This window comes from Fusarium flagelliforme (genome assembly GCF_020744385.1).
Source record: "Fusarium flagelliforme strain FIESC 12 MPI-CAGE-AA-0113 chromosome Unknown B0J16scaffold_6, whole genome shotgun sequence".
Lineage (NCBI taxonomy): Eukaryota > Fungi > Ascomycota > Sordariomycetes > Hypocreales > Nectriaceae > Fusarium > Fusarium flagelliforme.
Window position 1 is genome coordinate 3047129 of NW_025763508.1, and position 16328 is coordinate 3063456.

Genomic DNA, 16328 nt, shown 5'->3' on the forward strand with positions numbered 1-16328 from the left:
ATCCTTCGAATTAACTCTTTCCATTATAACTTTCCTATATTTTCATACCCCATTACTCCCTCCCGCAGTGAGCCCTGGACGTGTCTCGCTATTAACCTGATTTTAAGGGCTATGATAGCAAGGTACGACAGGGGCACTGCAATTGTACGACACACCAACAATATCACCTGGTCTTATGTGTTCATTGCCCTTCCCAAAGATTCTATCTGGAGTCCGGTCAGCTTTCTCGTAAATGAGAGCCACTGGTCCGATTGGGCTGTGTAGCTCAGTCGCTATTACGGAGAAATCTTCTGAATAATGCCATCAGATATCAAATAAACAACAGGTCATACTACAATAAATAAAACTCATTACATGATGATCCAGGCTCTCTTCTTGTTGATCGCAAATAGCCCTGGCTGGTCGTCTACTAGACTCAGCCAACATATCATAACGACCTCTCATTGTTACACAAGGCCACAGTCAGGCAATAAATAGCGTCGTTTGTCCAGCCTATGAGAAGCTGAACAAAGTGCACATTGACCCCGCATCTGACATTATATGCCTCTTGGCATCTGGACTCATTTGCCTTCATCAATTTATTGTTTCGCAGGAAATTCCCGACTAAAGATTTCAAGCTTTATGCGGTCTTTGAGCAAAGATGTGGCTAATCAACACCTCTACAATTAAGCTCGAAAGAGCCAACCCAGACGATCTGTCCTCAACGGAATACGCAATCTTGTCGCACACATGGGGAAAAGAAGAAGTCACATTCGAAGACATGATTCAACAAAGCCCACCGACCCAAATGTCAGGCTACATTAAAATACTAAAGACTTGTGATATGGCACGAGAGAAAGGCATATCTTACGCATGGGTCGATACCTGCTGTATCGACAAGCGTAGCAGCGCTGAGCTCGCCGAGGCTATTAATTCTATGTTCAGATGGTATGAGCAGGCGACTATTTGTTTCGCACACCTTGAAGATCTCGGGAGTGATGGGAATCTTTACGAAGATTTGAAAGATTGTAGATGGTTCACGAGGGGATGGACTTTGCAAGAGCTGATAGCTCCCAGAGAACTGTGGTTTTATGACAGTTCGTGGCAGTTCAGAGGGACGAAAGGAAATATGGGGGCCTTCATTTCTCAAATCACCTGTGTCGACAATGAGGTTCTGGAGAACATCGCATCTCTTGAGAATATCCCTTTGGCAAGACGTATGTCCTGGGCTGCTAACCGGACAACAACAAGGGTTGAAGACATCGCGTATTGTCTTCTTGGTATTTTTGATGTTCATATGCCGATGATGTACGGTGAAGGTTCAAGAGCTTTCGAACGATTACAGGAAGAAATAATCAAGCAGACAACCGATATGTCAATCTTCGCATGGAAAGCGAAAGACATGTCTCAAGAATATCGCGGTATTCTAGCTCAGTCCCCCGCCGAATTCGCGCACTGTCGGCATCTCTCTCTCGCGCCAAGTATGCGAAGCGGTTTCGAAACGGCCATGACAAATAAGGGTCTAAGACTGGAGACACGTCTAGGCACTGGGGACATCCTCAACCTGGCTTGTCTACTACCCGATCGTTCAAATATTAAACGCAACATAGGTGTCTATTTGACAAAGACAGCGGACGGATATGTTCGGTCCACACCTACAGACCTTTTTAAGTCGACGGGTTCCCACATGTGGGCTGGTACGCGATACAAAGTCTTCATTCGTAAACGCGTCACGCCTTTCGTTTCGGAAAAATTAAGGAGCGATTTAGCTATGAATATCGCTGCATATATGAACATCAGCCCAGGATACAAGATGCATACCTTTGCTGCAAAGCCAGCAGACCTGTGGGATCAAAATGGCCACGCTTTCATCACCAACAATTATCACAGCTTCACTGGGTTTCTAGACTTTCAGATCTCTAATTCTTCAGGTTCTTTTATATCGAGCCGAATCATTGTGGTATGTGGCCTAAGAGAGAAAGACTCTTCCGTGGGCTTAGAGTCATGGGCGGTTGTCTATTCCGCAAACCATACTTTTGGAGCGAGCGCAATCATGGCTTGTGTCAACGAGTATTATGGGTCGTCTGGGGATGAGTTATATTTGGAAAAGCTCCGAACAATAATTTCCCCGCGACAAGATTTCCCTCGCACAGTTAAGGTGCCCTCTAAAGGATCACATAATTTAATCGTCTCGACAGAGGTGAAAAATTCGGGAGATGGGCCGGGGACTATTCTAGTCACGGTTGAGAGTAAGTGATGATTGGCGAAGGTGGATGGAAGACACGTCACAAGGTAGATCACAACGGATAGGGACAAGATGGGAAACAAATGAAAAGTATATATACGGAGTGTAAAAAAATAAAATGCTATTAAATATAAAGTCGCATGCATCATTCTAAAATCATAAAAGTGTAATCTATGTAAATTGCTGTAGTCGTGAGACATGCACCGCCAGCTTGGGGGGCGCGTGATATTCTGTGTAGGTAATATTGCTCCATGTTCTTAAAGTGGAGGGAAAGCCTGCCTCGACAACGGGAAGAACAGAGTTCTGGTGTTTCACGCGATGGTGGTTGGTTAGTATGGGTATATGCTTATTGCTGTTCCTCAGTCTTGGCAGCCTCGGCCTCGGCCTCCACAGGTTCCTGCCCGACAAGGGACTCAAGCTTCTGTCGGAACGAGTCATCGTAGTAACTCATCACCGAAGAAGCACGATGTGTGGTATCAATTGATGTTCGCGTCGAGGATACAGCTGGGTTACTGTCCGTGGAGAAAATACTCTCACGACCACGCGCTGAGTTGTAGGTGCTTGAGTATGTGCTCGAGTGACTGCTAGAGTACGTCCGTGTGGGCGCCAACAGGTGCTGCTTGTTGGCAGCAGACATGTTCTTCTTCTCAAACATGGCCAGCTTGTCTGAAACACTGCCAGCTCGCTTGGGGAGCTCGGCTAGGTCCTTGTTCGGTCGGTCGTTGTTCTTCTCCTCCAGGTTCTTGATCCATGACAGGCGATCGCTTAGCTTGGAGGGTTGTTTGGGTTTGAGTCTTGTGACGGATGTGGAGTATGGGGTATCAGAGTTGTTGTTGCTGTCATTGGTGGAGGAAGGTGTTGGTGTGGTTGTAGGAGCTGGAGCTGGAGCTGGAGCGACGGGCTTTCTTGGGATCGATTGGCTGACTCGAGGTGCAGGCTCATCTTCTGGTTGTGGTGTCGTGGAAGTCGTTTCGGTCTTGGTCTCATCGGCTCGTGTGGGTGATCGGTCGACGATGCGGATAGTAGATCGTCTTCTGTGCTCAGCAGTCCAAGGAGAAGAGTCTTGGAAAGAGGATGGAGAAGCAACGTCAATCTTGGTTGTGGTGTCGTTATTGGAGGTAGCAGTGTCGGAGGGACCTTCGTTTGATGCTGGGGCTGTGAACATCAACTCCAAGGGCAGTGACTTGCGCTTGGTGCGTTGGGCAGGCTGGTGTATTAAATGCCGAGGTTCAACAGGTCGACCACGATCCAGTACACTGCGCTCCTCCCTAGGAGCTGTGTCAGAGGAAGTAAGGCTTGCCAGCGCCGAAGCACGATCTTGCTCTGTCTTGAACAAGCCGGTGACATCTCCAATGGTCAAGGGCCTTGATATATCCTTGGAGATACGACCTCGCGATCGCGGGGACTTTTGTGACTCGGAGAGGTTGATGGCGGGGAGGGTAAGCTTGTCGTGGGAGGTAGCTGAAGGAGATTCGACAAGCCAGCTGTTGGGAACGTGAAGCCCGTCGAGGACATTAGATCGGACCTCGAGGGGTTTGAAGTTGAGTTCGTCATTCTTCTCGTCGGTATCGATTCTGGTTCTTTGTTTACTGGGTTTTCTTCTGAGGATGAGAGTCGAGAATTTGTGAGCGAGAGGACGCCATATTGGCTTGTTGTCGCTGGATCTGACCATGTCGTAGCAAACCATAATTAATTGACGATGGTAAAATAAATTGTTATATTATTAGAGTACTGTAGAGTGTGATGCAGTAATAGCTGCCTGCATGGGAAAGGAACAAAGAAAGAAGAAGTTTGTTTACTTTTGGTGCGTCAGGTAAAAGAGGAGAAGGAATTGGCAATGTTTTGACAAAAAGGGGCGAGGAATGTGCTGCATTGTTTCGCTTAGGCGTTACCCCTTCATTGTTTCATTTCGCGTGTGTATTCTGGAGACGTTTTACTAGAGGGGGAATAGTGTCGAGCTTGTTCCTGGTAGAATGCGGGGCTTAGCGCATAACTCTGTGCGTCATTTGTTATGCTTTGCACCGGTCACGCCGATATAACGGTTAGTAGAACCCTCTAGTAGGTATCTCTGTTGTTTGGGATGATGCAGTGGTGATACTTGGTACGATACAGATTCAGAGGTGAAGCAACTAAAACATCAAAGCAAAGAAATTGATATTCTGAGACCAATGAAGATATGCAACAGAGTGGGGCATATGCATACCTCGGTTAAATATCTTCAATAAAATATTCACGGTCTGCTGTGCATTCAAGACATGTCATTCCAGAATACCGTAGAAGCAAATCACCACCGTCATCTAGCGAATTACTTCGTCTCACAGTCATCTCTTCTAATAGACATGTCATCTCTTTTGAAGTTTAGTTCGAGTCTAGTGATCAACTGCATGGAATGTTTAATGACATTCAATCTTGTTGTCGTCCAAGCTTCAATAATTCACGGTGGTCAGCCCTACGGTCGCAGCGATTGACCCTGTTCATCCCGTATTAAGAGCGACGAAATATTCGATCTGATCGCATGAATATCTCGTAAGTTAAATACAGATGAATTCATCGATCGATCTGTTCAAAGCTTTGAGTGCAATGACTTCGCTTGGTAGTTACCCTGAAGTGATGCCTGCTTGGCACACCAACCTAGATGAGGATCATCGCGTAATCAATCACGGTGACGAAATTGTTCAAATTGACATTAGCTCAAAGCTACCCTATTCTAGACTCTTTCCAGAACAAATTCATAGCTCGTAGCTTCCACCCTAACCTTCAAATCCTCCCTCACCCCAGGCCCACAAGTCGCGCTTCCCACACCAGCAACCTTTGCACTCAAATTCAACAGGGTAGCTTCTTCCCTCACGAGATCAATCGGATGTTTCGCCTTCTCAATCGTCTCATCCGACAATCTCGTGCCCGTCCAATTGAATGTTGCTTCATCGCGTCTCGTAGCTTTAATTCCATGTCCTTGCGCGTTCGTAACGCGTACCCAACGCGTGTCCATTCTGTTCCCGTGACCTTGGGGGACATCGTATGGTACTTCCAGCGCGTCAATTGTGGATGAGTAAATTCCGATGGCTTGGGAGGTCTGTTTGTCAGGGTAGGATTCCCCGGGGCCGCGACCGAAGAATGTTACTTCGGAGAGGGATTTGGGAAGGCGGAGATTGAGACCGATGCGGGGAATGTCCTTGGGGAAGACACCTTTAGGCGTGAGATCGAGTTTCATTGAGAGAACACCCGAGGATGAAATGTGGTAGTGAGTGATGATGTCGTAGCCCCATCCCAGAACTGGAGGCGCGAGGTACGTAACCGTCTTGACAGTGACGCTATCCGTATCCTTCTGCACCTGGAAAGATCGCAATTGAGATGTCATTCGATGAACACCGTAGTCCTTCCACACAGCGACAGCGCTATCTTTGTCATTGTCCGTAGGCGCGCGCCAGAAGCAAGGATAAATCGCTGCGCGTGTTTTCGCGTCGACTTCAAGAAGGTCAGACCATTTCGTGATGTAGCCTCGGACGCGGTCAAACTTAATGACCCAGTCTGCGCCCGATATCTCGACTTCTGTACGAGTCTCCTTGACGTTGAGGTCTCCTGTAGTAGAGACCGCAGTCGGGATGCTGGGTTGTTGGTCGACGGAGAGTTTGCGCTGTAACCATGCTATCTCGTAACCCGCCGGCGCCCACTGAGCAGCATTTTTGAGTGTAAAGGATATCTTCAAAAAGACCTCTTCCTCATGGTCGCGATATTGGCTGAGATCAACCGGGAGAGGAAGCTCAGCAGTTTCCCACGGCTTAACGTCAGGAATATCAACCTTGCCACTCTCAAGCACCGTCGCCCTGCAAAAATTCACGTTAGCTCCATCTCAAGAATCAGATTCATCAAACTTACTTGTCACCCATCGCCACAACATCATATTTGCCCTCCAAATGATCCAACCCAACAAAGTCATACTCATTCGTAACAACCACCTTCCCATCCACGACTTCAAACCTCACCGGTTGAAACACCTTCCTCAACTCCACGAGTCCAGGCGTGGGCTTATGCTCACTATCGCACAGCCCATCCATAACAAACGTAGAATCATTCGGCTGATCGCCAAAATCTCCTCCGTACGCATAATACCCGTCTTTGTGCAAAAGACCGTGGTTTGCCCACTCCCAGATGAATCCACCCTGAAGACGCTCGTATTTGCGGAATGCGGCCTGGTAATCGTCTAGAGCGCCTGGGCCGTTACCCATTGCGTGTGCGTATTCGCAGAGGATAACAGGCTTTGTCCATTTTCCGTCTGTTATGCCATCTTGTTCGACATGACGCGTCAGACGCTCCTCGTCAGGATACATGTACGAGTACATATCCGTTAATTGAGCCTTGATGTCGCCTTCGTAGTGAATAAGACGATCATCCACACCCCGCGCGTATTCAATCATGGCGACATGGTTAACACCGTAAAAAGACTCATTACCCAACGACCACGAGAAGATACACGGATGGTTCTTGTCCCTTTGAACCATCTGGACCATTCGATCAAGGTACGACTCGCGCCACTCTGGATTATCAGAAGTAAACTGCGCAGCCTTGGGAAAGAATTCTTCTTTACTTCCTTCATAGTCCAGATACGGCGCTGGCTCGACATATTGAGTAACAACATCGTAAAAGCCATGACATTCGAGATCAGCTTCGTCCATGACCCAGAAGCCTAGTTCGTCTGCTAGATCGTATAGCCATGGCTGACCGGGGTAGTGGCTTGTTCGAAGGGCGTTGATATTGTGTTGTTTCATGAGAATTAGGTCTTGCTTGACGAAGTCGTAAGGTACGGCTCGACCGTGGATTGGATGATGGTCGTGTCTGTTTGTGCCGCGGAGGAGAATTGGGGTGCCATTTACGCTGATGAGATTGTTCTTCAATTCGACTTTGCGGAAGCCGACGTTTTGCGTGATTTTCTGCAGTTCCTTGTCGTTGGGACCTTTGAGAGTGATTTCGAGTTGGTACAGCAGTGGACTTTCGGCAGTCCATTTCTTAGGGTTTTTGACGGCGATCTTAACTTGGTGCGAGGGAGTTTGATCGGATAAATCCTTTGATGTCCTGGCTACTTCGGTCTCACCATCGCGAAGAACGAGGACGAGCTCGAGAGGCGGACAGTCGGCAGATCGGTCCAGAGTTGCGGTGAAGTCAAGAGTGGCATCTTGATATTGCTCATCAAGATTCGTCTTGACGAAGAAGTCTTCAATCCTAGCAATAGCTGGAAAAGCCAGTAGTGTGACATCACGAAAGATACCTATTCCTGTTAGATAGATGCAACCGTGGAGGGAATGAACATACCAGATAACCACCACTGATCCTGATCTTCGATGTACGACGCCTCGCACCACTGATAAACCCTCACAACAAGTTCATTCTCACCATCTTTCTGCATAATACCCGTAACATCAAACTCAGCCGCATTCCGACTTCCCTGCGAGTATCCCACAAAATGCCCATTCAGCCAGACGTGATAAGCACTATCAACACCATCAAATCGAAGCCTAAGCTGCGAATTATCATCCCAGTCACTGGGCACGGTGAACTTGCGTCGGTATGTTCCCGTGGGATTCTCAGTGGGGATGAATGGTGGCGCAGAGGGGAAGGGGAATTGAACGTTTGTGTAGTGAGGATGTCCGTAGCCTTGAAGTTGCCAGTGGCCTGGGACGGTGATGGAAGACCATTCCTCAGTGGAAGATGAGTCCTTGGGGTACTCGGACGCTTCGAGGGGTGTGGGTGCGTATTGAAAGTCCCATGTTCCGTTGAGGAGGATGTGAGTTGGTGGTAACCAGTAAGCTCTCGCTGGAAGGCGGTTTCTCTGGATTACCTCCAGGTTTTCGTAGTCGGGCTTCTCAGATGAGGCGTCCATTTTGGATTCTGGTGTGTTACTCCAGACAGTGAAGTTTGACAGGCTATTGGGAATATGGTCCCGTTAAATGAGATACGAGACGATGAAATGGCGCTTACAGTGCTCCTCACGCTAAGTTGGTGGATTCAGTGGGTGAACATTCGGAGAAGTGATAAGACAAGGTCCACTTTCACCGGCGTTGCCCGTTTGGATGGGGTAATATTCGGACCTCGGCCATAGCTCCGAGTTTCGGAGCCGATCAGTTCTTGACTCAGTAGCAATTGTCTATTTTTCTATGACAGTCACGAGATGGAAACATCATGCAGGTGATATAATTAGACAGCGGTGAGTGGGATTGTTAATTGCGCGCTTGTTACACCTTGTAAGCTTTGACAATAACACATCTGTAGATGTTTGTAAAGGCGTACCCAATATGGCTTCAATAACTGGTAGATAAAATCGTGTTATGATAAATTGACAAGAGATTATGAATTAGATCATTCGGATCATATTAACATACTGCAAAATTAAACTAAACCCAACCCTACGCAGAAGCAGCAGGCTTCTCAGTCTCAATGACATGAACACCCTTCTCGGTATTCCTGAGCACCTCACCAACAAGCCTATCACCCATCTCAGCACCATCCAACACCAAAGCCGTCTCCTCCAAACTCAATCCCCTCGTCTCAACAAACAAAAAGTAAACAACAAGAGCCTCCACAGCAAGCCAAACATCATATGTAATGTAGTACTTCCACTTGGCGTTCTCAACACCAATGGGATTGGCATATTGGTTAAAGATGAGCGCGCACGCCACGAAAAGGTTGTAGAGCACAAGGCCCCGGGCGCGCAGGTTGAAGGGTAGAATCTCGACGACGTATGTTACTTGGAGAACACCCCAACCGGCGGTGAAGAAGACGTTGAAGAGGAAGATCATGGCCAGAACGCCCTTGGCAATACCACTGGGGCCACCGGTGCCGTCGGCGTTTACATCGGTGGATTGTTCGTATGTCGCTTGTAGGGCTGTCCATGTGACATATGTTGCCAGCGTACCGAGGGTTGAACCGAGGAAAAGTGTTCGGCGGGGGATCTTGTTGACGAGGAGTGAGAAGACGACACCCCAGAATAGACCCCAGAGAGTCAACAAGGCGTTGATAAGGGTTTGGGTTTCCTGCGATCGGTAACCAATGGAGTTGAGGATGAGAGTCAAATAGTAGCTGATCAACCCGTTACCACTCCACTGACTGAAGAATCCAACTGAGAGAATAATGAAGAATCGACGACGGTTGCCCTTGGTCTTGAAGAAAGAGAGGTAGCTGGTCGTCGCCATAGCTTCATTCTCAAGACGAATCGCAGTACGGATCTCCTCCATCTCAATAGCAACAGCAGGATTGCTGCTATCACCATTGGCATGGTACTTGACCAACAACATCTCAGCCTCAGCCTCCCTCTCCTTACTAACCAACCATCTCGGCGACTCATCAATGACAAAACAAAGACAAATCTGCAAAACACTCGACAGCGCCTGCAAAATTGAAGGAATTCTCCACGCCCAAGAATTTCCAATTCTGAAAGTTCCATAAGTAATCCACGCAGCAGAAAGAGCGCCCAGGCCCCAAAGAGTGTTGTAGATGGAGACCATGGGGGCGCGTTGCGTGGGGTATGCTAGTTCCATGATGAGGACTGGCGCAGCTGTGATGTTGAGGGCGAGACCGAAACCGAGGATACCGCGGGCTGCGATGAACATTCCTGTGTTTTGAGCGCCGCCTTGAAGGGCCACGCCGATGAGCATTATAAAGGCGCCTACGACTAAGGCTGGGCGACGGCCGAATTTGTCGCAGAAGCCGGCGCAGAAGGGGAGGGCTGCGAGTTGGCCGATGTTTTGGATGGCGTTGAGACTGGCTTGTTAGCTACTCATTTGAATGATGTATTTTGAGGGTGTACTTACATGGCGAGTCTTTGGGCATCTGGATTGTTGAACGACTCTTTCCAGGTATCCAAACTCTGAAGGCCGTTCATCATACCTAATCTGTTAGTCGCTAAAGATCAATTGCATGTTGGGGTACTGACTTCCATCATAGCCAGTCGCATAACTGGAGATAAGAGATAAACACAAAATAGCATTGAGTTTCAAAATTCCCTTATTCCTGAACCAACCAAACCAGCCAGAAGCCAGCTGGTCATCCAGAGCAAGAGTAGCCTGTGCTTGAACCATCTTGTCAAATTAATTGAAGTTGTTCAACTTCAAGGTCCAAGTTCAAGATGTTTGAGTCAAGAAAAGAGGGGAGGCAAGGTAGTATTATCTATCAACTGTCTCTGGTGGGACCGATTTATCCCCGCGATAGGGATTGACACTTATCCCCATGGGGGTCTCCGCTGTGCACGCGACCTGTGGCAGGGGGGATTGGGGTCGGTGGTTTGGCCGGTGTTTACCGGGTGGTGGGAGGAGTCGGGGAAGAGGAGGTGAGCCGAGAGGGGGAGACTTCAGGGTCTTTTGGGGGCCGAAGAACCGCGGGGATGGGTTGCTAAATTAGTTAGCTTGGGACTAATTGACTTTGCATTTCATTTAATTTATCACTATCATGCAATCAATGGATGCTCTCAGTCAGACTCAATTGGACCGGCGCGATATCAATTGAGTGATAGAGCATATGAATTGCCCCGAGGAATATGGCCTATCTTCTTATCTAGACATGTACTCAATAACTGGTTCTTATCCCGATAACCAGGTAGATCAAGGACTTTGACAGCCAAAACTGGGGACCCGTATCAAATGTGGAGAGCGACAATGGTCTGTTCCTTAGCTCGTACAAACGAACCATGCTAGTCATGGCGCAGATTGCGGGGGAACCCCAAGATGGGAAGATTAGTCCGGCGAGCATTCACCGGTTTTGCCCATCACAATACGAATATCCGAGGCACAGATATGAGACCAGTTAAGAGGCGTCTCAATTCCCTCTCATTTGTCAATTGGATTCTATCGTTTGTTTCGTATCTTTTGTGTCACAGCAAACATGGGTCTTCTTACACTGGCTACTTCGCTATTGGCGCTTGGCTCAACAGCCACTGCAGCCAATCTTTCCCAACGCAGTAACAACCACAAGTTGACTGCCCCAGCACAGAGTCTGTTTGACTACTCCATGGAAGTTTCAGATTCGCGATTTGATTCTAGCTATGGATATGTCTGGTATCAAGATAACGGACAATGGTCTGTTCGTTTTACAGCTTGGTACATCGCTGGTCTTTTGCATCGTGGGAAGGGAGATGATGTCAAGACTGCTGTCAAGGCAATTGAGAACGTGTAAGTCAATCCATGCAAGGTGATGAACAACTAATTGACTTGGCATAGCTTGGCGAATCAATTGAATGCCGATTTCGATTCTGCTTGGTATGGCACTTTCAAGCTTGCTCCTGATGAGCCTGATCCTACGCCAAATGGCACTTTGTATCCTCCTTCCATCTACGGGACATACGATCCCAATTGGAGAGAATTCGTCGGGTAAGTATTTCGTATCAAGACTCAATCACCGAAGACTGACGTTTGCCAGCTCCCAACTCATCCAAGTCGTCGAAGAATTCAGCCATCTCCTCCCCAAGGGCCTAGAATCCCGCATCGAAAATGCCCTCGAAGCCGCCGCAATCGGCGGTATGCGTCGCAACGGCTCCTTCCCCCAAGACGACAACCTCATCCTCGGCTACTCCAACCCAGCCATCATGCGAGCCCTCACAACCGGCTGGATCGGCAAGCGCAAGAACAACAAGGAACTCATCAACTTTGCCAAAGAGCAAGGCGACGATCTCCTCAAGTTGTTCAAGAAGGATGGTCAGAATGTGTTGGCTGAGTACAACGCGCCGAACTACTACGGTATTGATATTTGGGCTCTTGCCGCGAACATCGCGTATGGACCTAAGGACATGCCCATGACTAAGAATTCCAAGTTTATTCTTGAGAAGCTTTGGGATGATATTGCGGCGCATTATAATCCTTACCTTGGAAACATGGTGGGACCGTATGATCGTGCGTACAGTCGCGACGCGAACACTCACTCTCAGATTCTTTCCATGGTCCTTTGGGGTCTGTACGGTCGTGGTGTTGGTGGTCAACCACCGCTTGGAGAAGGTGATCTTCTCTATGATGTCGCGCAAGGTGCTGCTATCGCTATGGTTCTCGACGTTGTTGCGCCTACTGTTTCCAAGAAGGCGCAGTCTATCATCAAGACTAAGGGCAAATGGAAGGGTACGCGATTCATCAACAAGACTGTCTACGAGGAACTTGACTCTGAGAACCCTCGTCATGTTACGTCTTGGCTTAGCGCCGAGCTCATGATCGGTGGCCAGACCGTCGCTGAGGAGAAGAACCGAGGAAACCAATACGTCCCCGCGATTGTGCAATGGGCGTCAGACCCTGAGCACAAGCCCTACCCATACATGGGCTTCTTCTCACTCTACCCCAGCGCCTCCACGCTGAGCGCCAAGGCAGGACCCAAGACGTTGACTGTGTCTTATCCCAACACTACACAGGAGGGCACTGACATTTTCACGTTTGCACTGACTGGTATTCCGCCGTCATGGACGCTTGGGAACAAGAATGTTGTTACAGGCTTGGAGAAGTTGCCTTGTTTGGAGGTTAATGTTACTGCGCCTGGATTGGAGAAGCAGGATGTTGTTTATGGTGCTACGTTGAGGAATCATTGGATTTACAATGTTTCGTATGTTGTTCCTGAGGGATTCAAGGGAGTTCCTACTGTTACTCTTGATATGGAGTATACTTGTTAGAATGTACTAGCATAGAACCATCTTAGTTACCATTCAAATATCTTTTAGTAAATAATTTATAAACTTGTTGATCGACTGCCCTCCACGTTCAGGATGTGACACAGGCGTATCGTGATCCATTCATGAATGCAGCTATCAGACTGTCACTGTTCACTGGCCGTAGTCTTCCCCAGATTCTTCCATTAGAAGATTAGCTGCAGTTAGTAAATCGTGGCTAACCAAGTTTGATGTCACAAGATGACCGTAGTATGCCGGACTAAAAGCCAGGAGGACCGAGGACCATACACCGGCAAACTTCGGCCATTCTCAAAACTCTATCAAACAGGATAGTGGTTATGCTAGATAGATTCACTTACACAATATGAGTCAAATGGTCGATGACGCAAGACATATTGAGATAGATGGTATAAGACTACTTTTGCATTCATAGAGACTTGGCGAGTGTTGTTGGAGACTGTTCACAGTAACCATATCCACTGAAAACACATTTTATCACGCTATCACTTATTTTTTTTGCCTTGTATCAATTCAAGATGCGTCTAGTTATCCGTGAAAGCCCCCAAGAGGCATCATACTACATCGCAGAATACATCATCAGTAAGATGTCGCTTCCAAGAATCTGTCACTGCATATCTAACCATCAACAAGGTCGCATTCTAGCCTTTAACGCCTCAGAGGAAAAGCCCTTCGTCCTCGGTCTTCCCACCGGAAGCAGTCCAATCCATATATACAAAGCCCTTATCGCCGCATACAAAGCCTCAAGAATATCCTTCCGCCATGTAGTCACCTTCAACATGGACGAATACGTCGGTCTGCCTCGCGATCACCCAGAGAGCTATTATTCCTTCATGCACCACAACCTCTTCAAACACATCGACATACAAGATAAGAACATCCACCTACTCAATGGCAATGCACCAGATCTCTTCAAAGAGTGTCAAGAATACGAAGATAAGATCAAGTCGTTTGGAGGTATTGAGTTGTTTCTTGGTGGTGTAGGAACGGATGGCCACATCGCCTTCAATGAGCCAGGGTCTAGTCTGTCCAGTCGCACGAGGGTAAAGTCTCTTGCTTATGAGACTAGGATCGCGAATGCGCGGTTTTTTGATGATGATATTAATGCCGTTCCGGATATGGCTTTGACAGTTGGTGTGCAAACTGTCATGGACGCTCGAGAAGTAGTCATCATCGCGACGGGTGCTTCCAAGGCTTTGGCTTTGCAACAGGCTGTCGAGGGTGGAGTCAGCCATCTTTGCACCCTGTCTTGTCTCCAACTTCATGCGAAGAGTATGGTTGTTGTGGATGAGGATGCTACTCTTGAGATGAAGGTCAAGACTGTCAATGTGAGTCCTCCCAAGTGCATTGTAATGACGAGGTTACTAATCGAATGTAGTACTTCAAGGGCGTTGCAAAGACAATCAAGGAAAAGGAAGTTCTAGGACAACTTCCCCCATCTCCAACTCTTTCAGCCGATGATCATGACGATGGTGACTTGAAGCCTGATAACATGGCCTCTCGCATATCGCCCACCACAAGAGTTCGATCCGTGACTTTCCCCATCGGCATGTAACCTCGCAACAACACCCACGGAGGAACAACTCAACCAGGGAATTGGATGTGTTGCAAATTGACCTGGTCAAAGATCTGCCAAGTATAGTCAAAGCTGGGATCCATGACTGATGGATGCGCTGGTTGAACATACGAGAAATCAGGCGTGCTGACTTCTTGGAGACTTTCTTCCAAGCGTGCGATGAGTTTGTCGCAAAGGCTTGGTTTAGGCTCGTTCTTTTGTTTGAGGATGTCTAGATGGAGCTTGATGTTTGTCATGTCTGCACAAGGATTAGCTTTCGAAACCCATAACAAAAGAAATATTACTTACCTTCCATTTCTCCAACACCACCTTGTATACCTTGCAGAACGATCAAAGCAGCCCAAGTAATAATGATTAAATCCCAATTGGACCAGATTGAATCATCATGTTGATGAAGCTTTAGCGTCGCGCGAGCTGACAAGAGTAATTCCTCTTGCTCATGAGATGTAATGCTCTGTGCCCATAGATTCCCGCTCCTTGCAGGATGGTAGATCGACAGCACAAGCAGCCGGTGTAAAACATATTGTCGAAGAACAAGCTTACTGCTTTGATCCGGCTCTGGTGTCTTGCCATTGAACTCCACCAACCAATCGTCTAACTGTTTCGCCCAGTCTCTAATGAGTACACCGTCGATAGCTGTAAAGCTTGTAGTAAAGGTGTGATTGTCCAGTGGTGAATCTTCAAAGCATGACCATATTGTCGGCAACCTTCGTCCCGTGAAGTGACTAAGGCCGGTGTGCATCATACGTGATAACTTGTATAGTTGGTCAAGAGGAGACATTCGTAGTGTAGCCAGCGGTGCTTCGATGGGTATGACTGGATAGGCGAGATGGATCGACGAGTGTTCCAGGTCAACGATCTGTATACCGCTGAACAGCTTACGCCATTCCCTTGAAGTATCGTCGACGTGAGCGGGACAATAGTCCAGCATTAGTCTATAGCCCACGGATATCCAATTGCCAGTCTCCCTGATATTTCCTTCCGTGAGAAGACCGGCCAGCACTATCCCAAGCACAGTTTGGAAAGACCATTCCTCGCGAGATACAGAGGCCTCGATAGGTCGTCCGATCTCACTACTGGGGATACTTAGTTGGGCAATGGCGGTGCATAAAACTGTGAAGAAATGTGGCGCGATGTCGACCATATCTGGTGGACCTCGTGTACTCGAACAGTAAAGTATAGAGGCGAGTAGAACTGGTTGCGGTGCTGAGAATGTCTGTTTGTCGGGCATGAAATGCAATCCGGGCATTCTATCATGGAACCTACAGCACCAAAATGTTATCACAGAGCAATTGACTAAAGGGGAAAAAAGAAACATACGATGACCACAATGACTCAACAGTATCACGCTGCCATATTTCAGAAGGCAATCCACTGCAACATCTCTGCAACTGTAGAATCGCATTCCACAAAGGTCCATCGCCAGCCTCAGGCGACTGTTCCTGTACACCAGAAAACATGTCCAGACTCATACTACTCTCACCCATTAGACCCAATCGCTCTTCAACGATCTTGAGTCGTGAAAGAACATTATTCTTAAACTCTAGATCCAAAGGTTCAGAAGCTGATGGTAATTGCGCTGCATTCGCTCTGGGCACAAACACGCAAGGTAGACCTGCACGACGACATCGTCTGCACGTTTCGTTATTACCCTGTATAACGCATTTCATCTTCTGCTTGCGACAATTGACTAGGATCTATAATTAGCACATTGCATTGACATGGGTATGTGAGTACGTACTGCAAGCCTTGCGAGCTTTGAGCGCTCCAGACTCGTCGCTTTGATGTCGGGAATCTTCGCCGAAAGTCATTCTGCAATTGTTTCTGGTCGTATGTGTGAGATTGTAAAAGTGGATGATGCGGGGAGAAAAGAGCGGCGAAGT

The 16328-nt window shown here is 47.8% G+C and overlaps 7 protein-coding genes across 7 annotated transcripts; 3 read left to right on the plus strand and 4 right to left on the minus strand.

Moving 5' to 3' along the window:
* Positions 1 to 516: 516 nt before the first annotated feature.
* B0J16DRAFT_348020 (heterokaryon incompatibility protein-domain-containing protein) lies at positions 517 to 2319 on the plus strand. The gene has a single exon (XM_046128655.1). It carries the CDS (start codon positions 641 to 643, stop codon positions 2234 to 2236), a length of 1596 nt encoding a protein of 531 aa, XP_045980572.1. The 5' UTR covers positions 517 to 640; the 3' UTR covers positions 2237 to 2319.
* Positions 2320 to 4071, minus strand: B0J16DRAFT_348021 (uncharacterized protein). The gene has a single exon (XM_046128656.1). It carries the CDS (start codon positions 3909 to 3911, stop codon positions 2571 to 2573), a length of 1341 nt encoding a protein of 446 aa, XP_045980573.1. The 5' UTR covers positions 3912 to 4071; the 3' UTR covers positions 2320 to 2570.
* Positions 4072 to 4884: 813 nt separating this feature from the next.
* Positions 4885 to 8229, minus strand: B0J16DRAFT_291674 (uncharacterized protein). Its single transcript, XM_046124293.1, has 3 exons — positions 7532 to 8229; positions 6101 to 7487; positions 4885 to 6048 (listed from the first exon to the last, which is right to left on the minus strand). The coding sequence occupies exons 1-3, from the start codon at positions 8097 to 8099 to the stop codon at positions 4932 to 4934; spliced, it is 3072 nt and encodes a 1023-aa protein (XP_045980574.1). The 5' UTR covers positions 8100 to 8229; the 3' UTR covers positions 4885 to 4931.
* A 313-nt stretch (positions 8230 to 8542) lies between these two features.
* On the minus strand, positions 8543 to 10361 carry B0J16DRAFT_309379 (general substrate transporter). The gene is made up of 3 exons (XM_046124908.1): positions 10149 to 10361; positions 10027 to 10102; positions 8543 to 9976 (listed from the first exon to the last, which is right to left on the minus strand). Exons 1-3 carry the CDS (start codon positions 10291 to 10293, stop codon positions 8623 to 8625), a joined length of 1575 nt encoding a protein of 524 aa, XP_045980575.1. The 5' UTR covers positions 10294 to 10361; the 3' UTR covers positions 8543 to 8622.
* A 712-nt stretch (positions 10362 to 11073) lies between these two features.
* B0J16DRAFT_374949 (uncharacterized protein) lies at positions 11074 to 12931 on the plus strand. Its single transcript, XM_046130641.1, has 3 exons — positions 11074 to 11379; positions 11428 to 11577; positions 11627 to 12931. The coding sequence occupies exons 1-3, from the start codon at positions 11093 to 11095 to the stop codon at positions 12852 to 12854; spliced, it is 1665 nt and encodes a 554-aa protein (XP_045980576.1). The 5' UTR covers positions 11074 to 11092; the 3' UTR covers positions 12855 to 12931.
* A 447-nt stretch (positions 12932 to 13378) lies between these two features.
* Positions 13379 to 14575, plus strand: B0J16DRAFT_179349 (uncharacterized protein). The gene is made up of 3 exons (XM_046122563.1): positions 13379 to 13451; positions 13503 to 14197; positions 14248 to 14575. Exons 1-3 carry the CDS (start codon positions 13388 to 13390, stop codon positions 14422 to 14424), a joined length of 936 nt encoding a protein of 311 aa, XP_045980577.1. The 5' UTR covers positions 13379 to 13387; the 3' UTR covers positions 14425 to 14575.
* Positions 14576 to 14725: 150 nt separating this feature from the next.
* Positions 14726 to 16256, minus strand: B0J16DRAFT_272797 (uncharacterized protein; the record flags this gene model as incomplete). Its single annotated transcript, XM_046123613.1, has 3 exons — positions 14726 to 15707; positions 15766 to 16135; positions 16187 to 16256. 3 exons carry the CDS (start codon positions 16254 to 16256, stop codon positions 14726 to 14728), a joined length of 1422 nt encoding a protein of 473 aa, XP_045980578.1.
* Between the last annotated feature and the right edge of the window lie 72 nt (positions 16257 to 16328).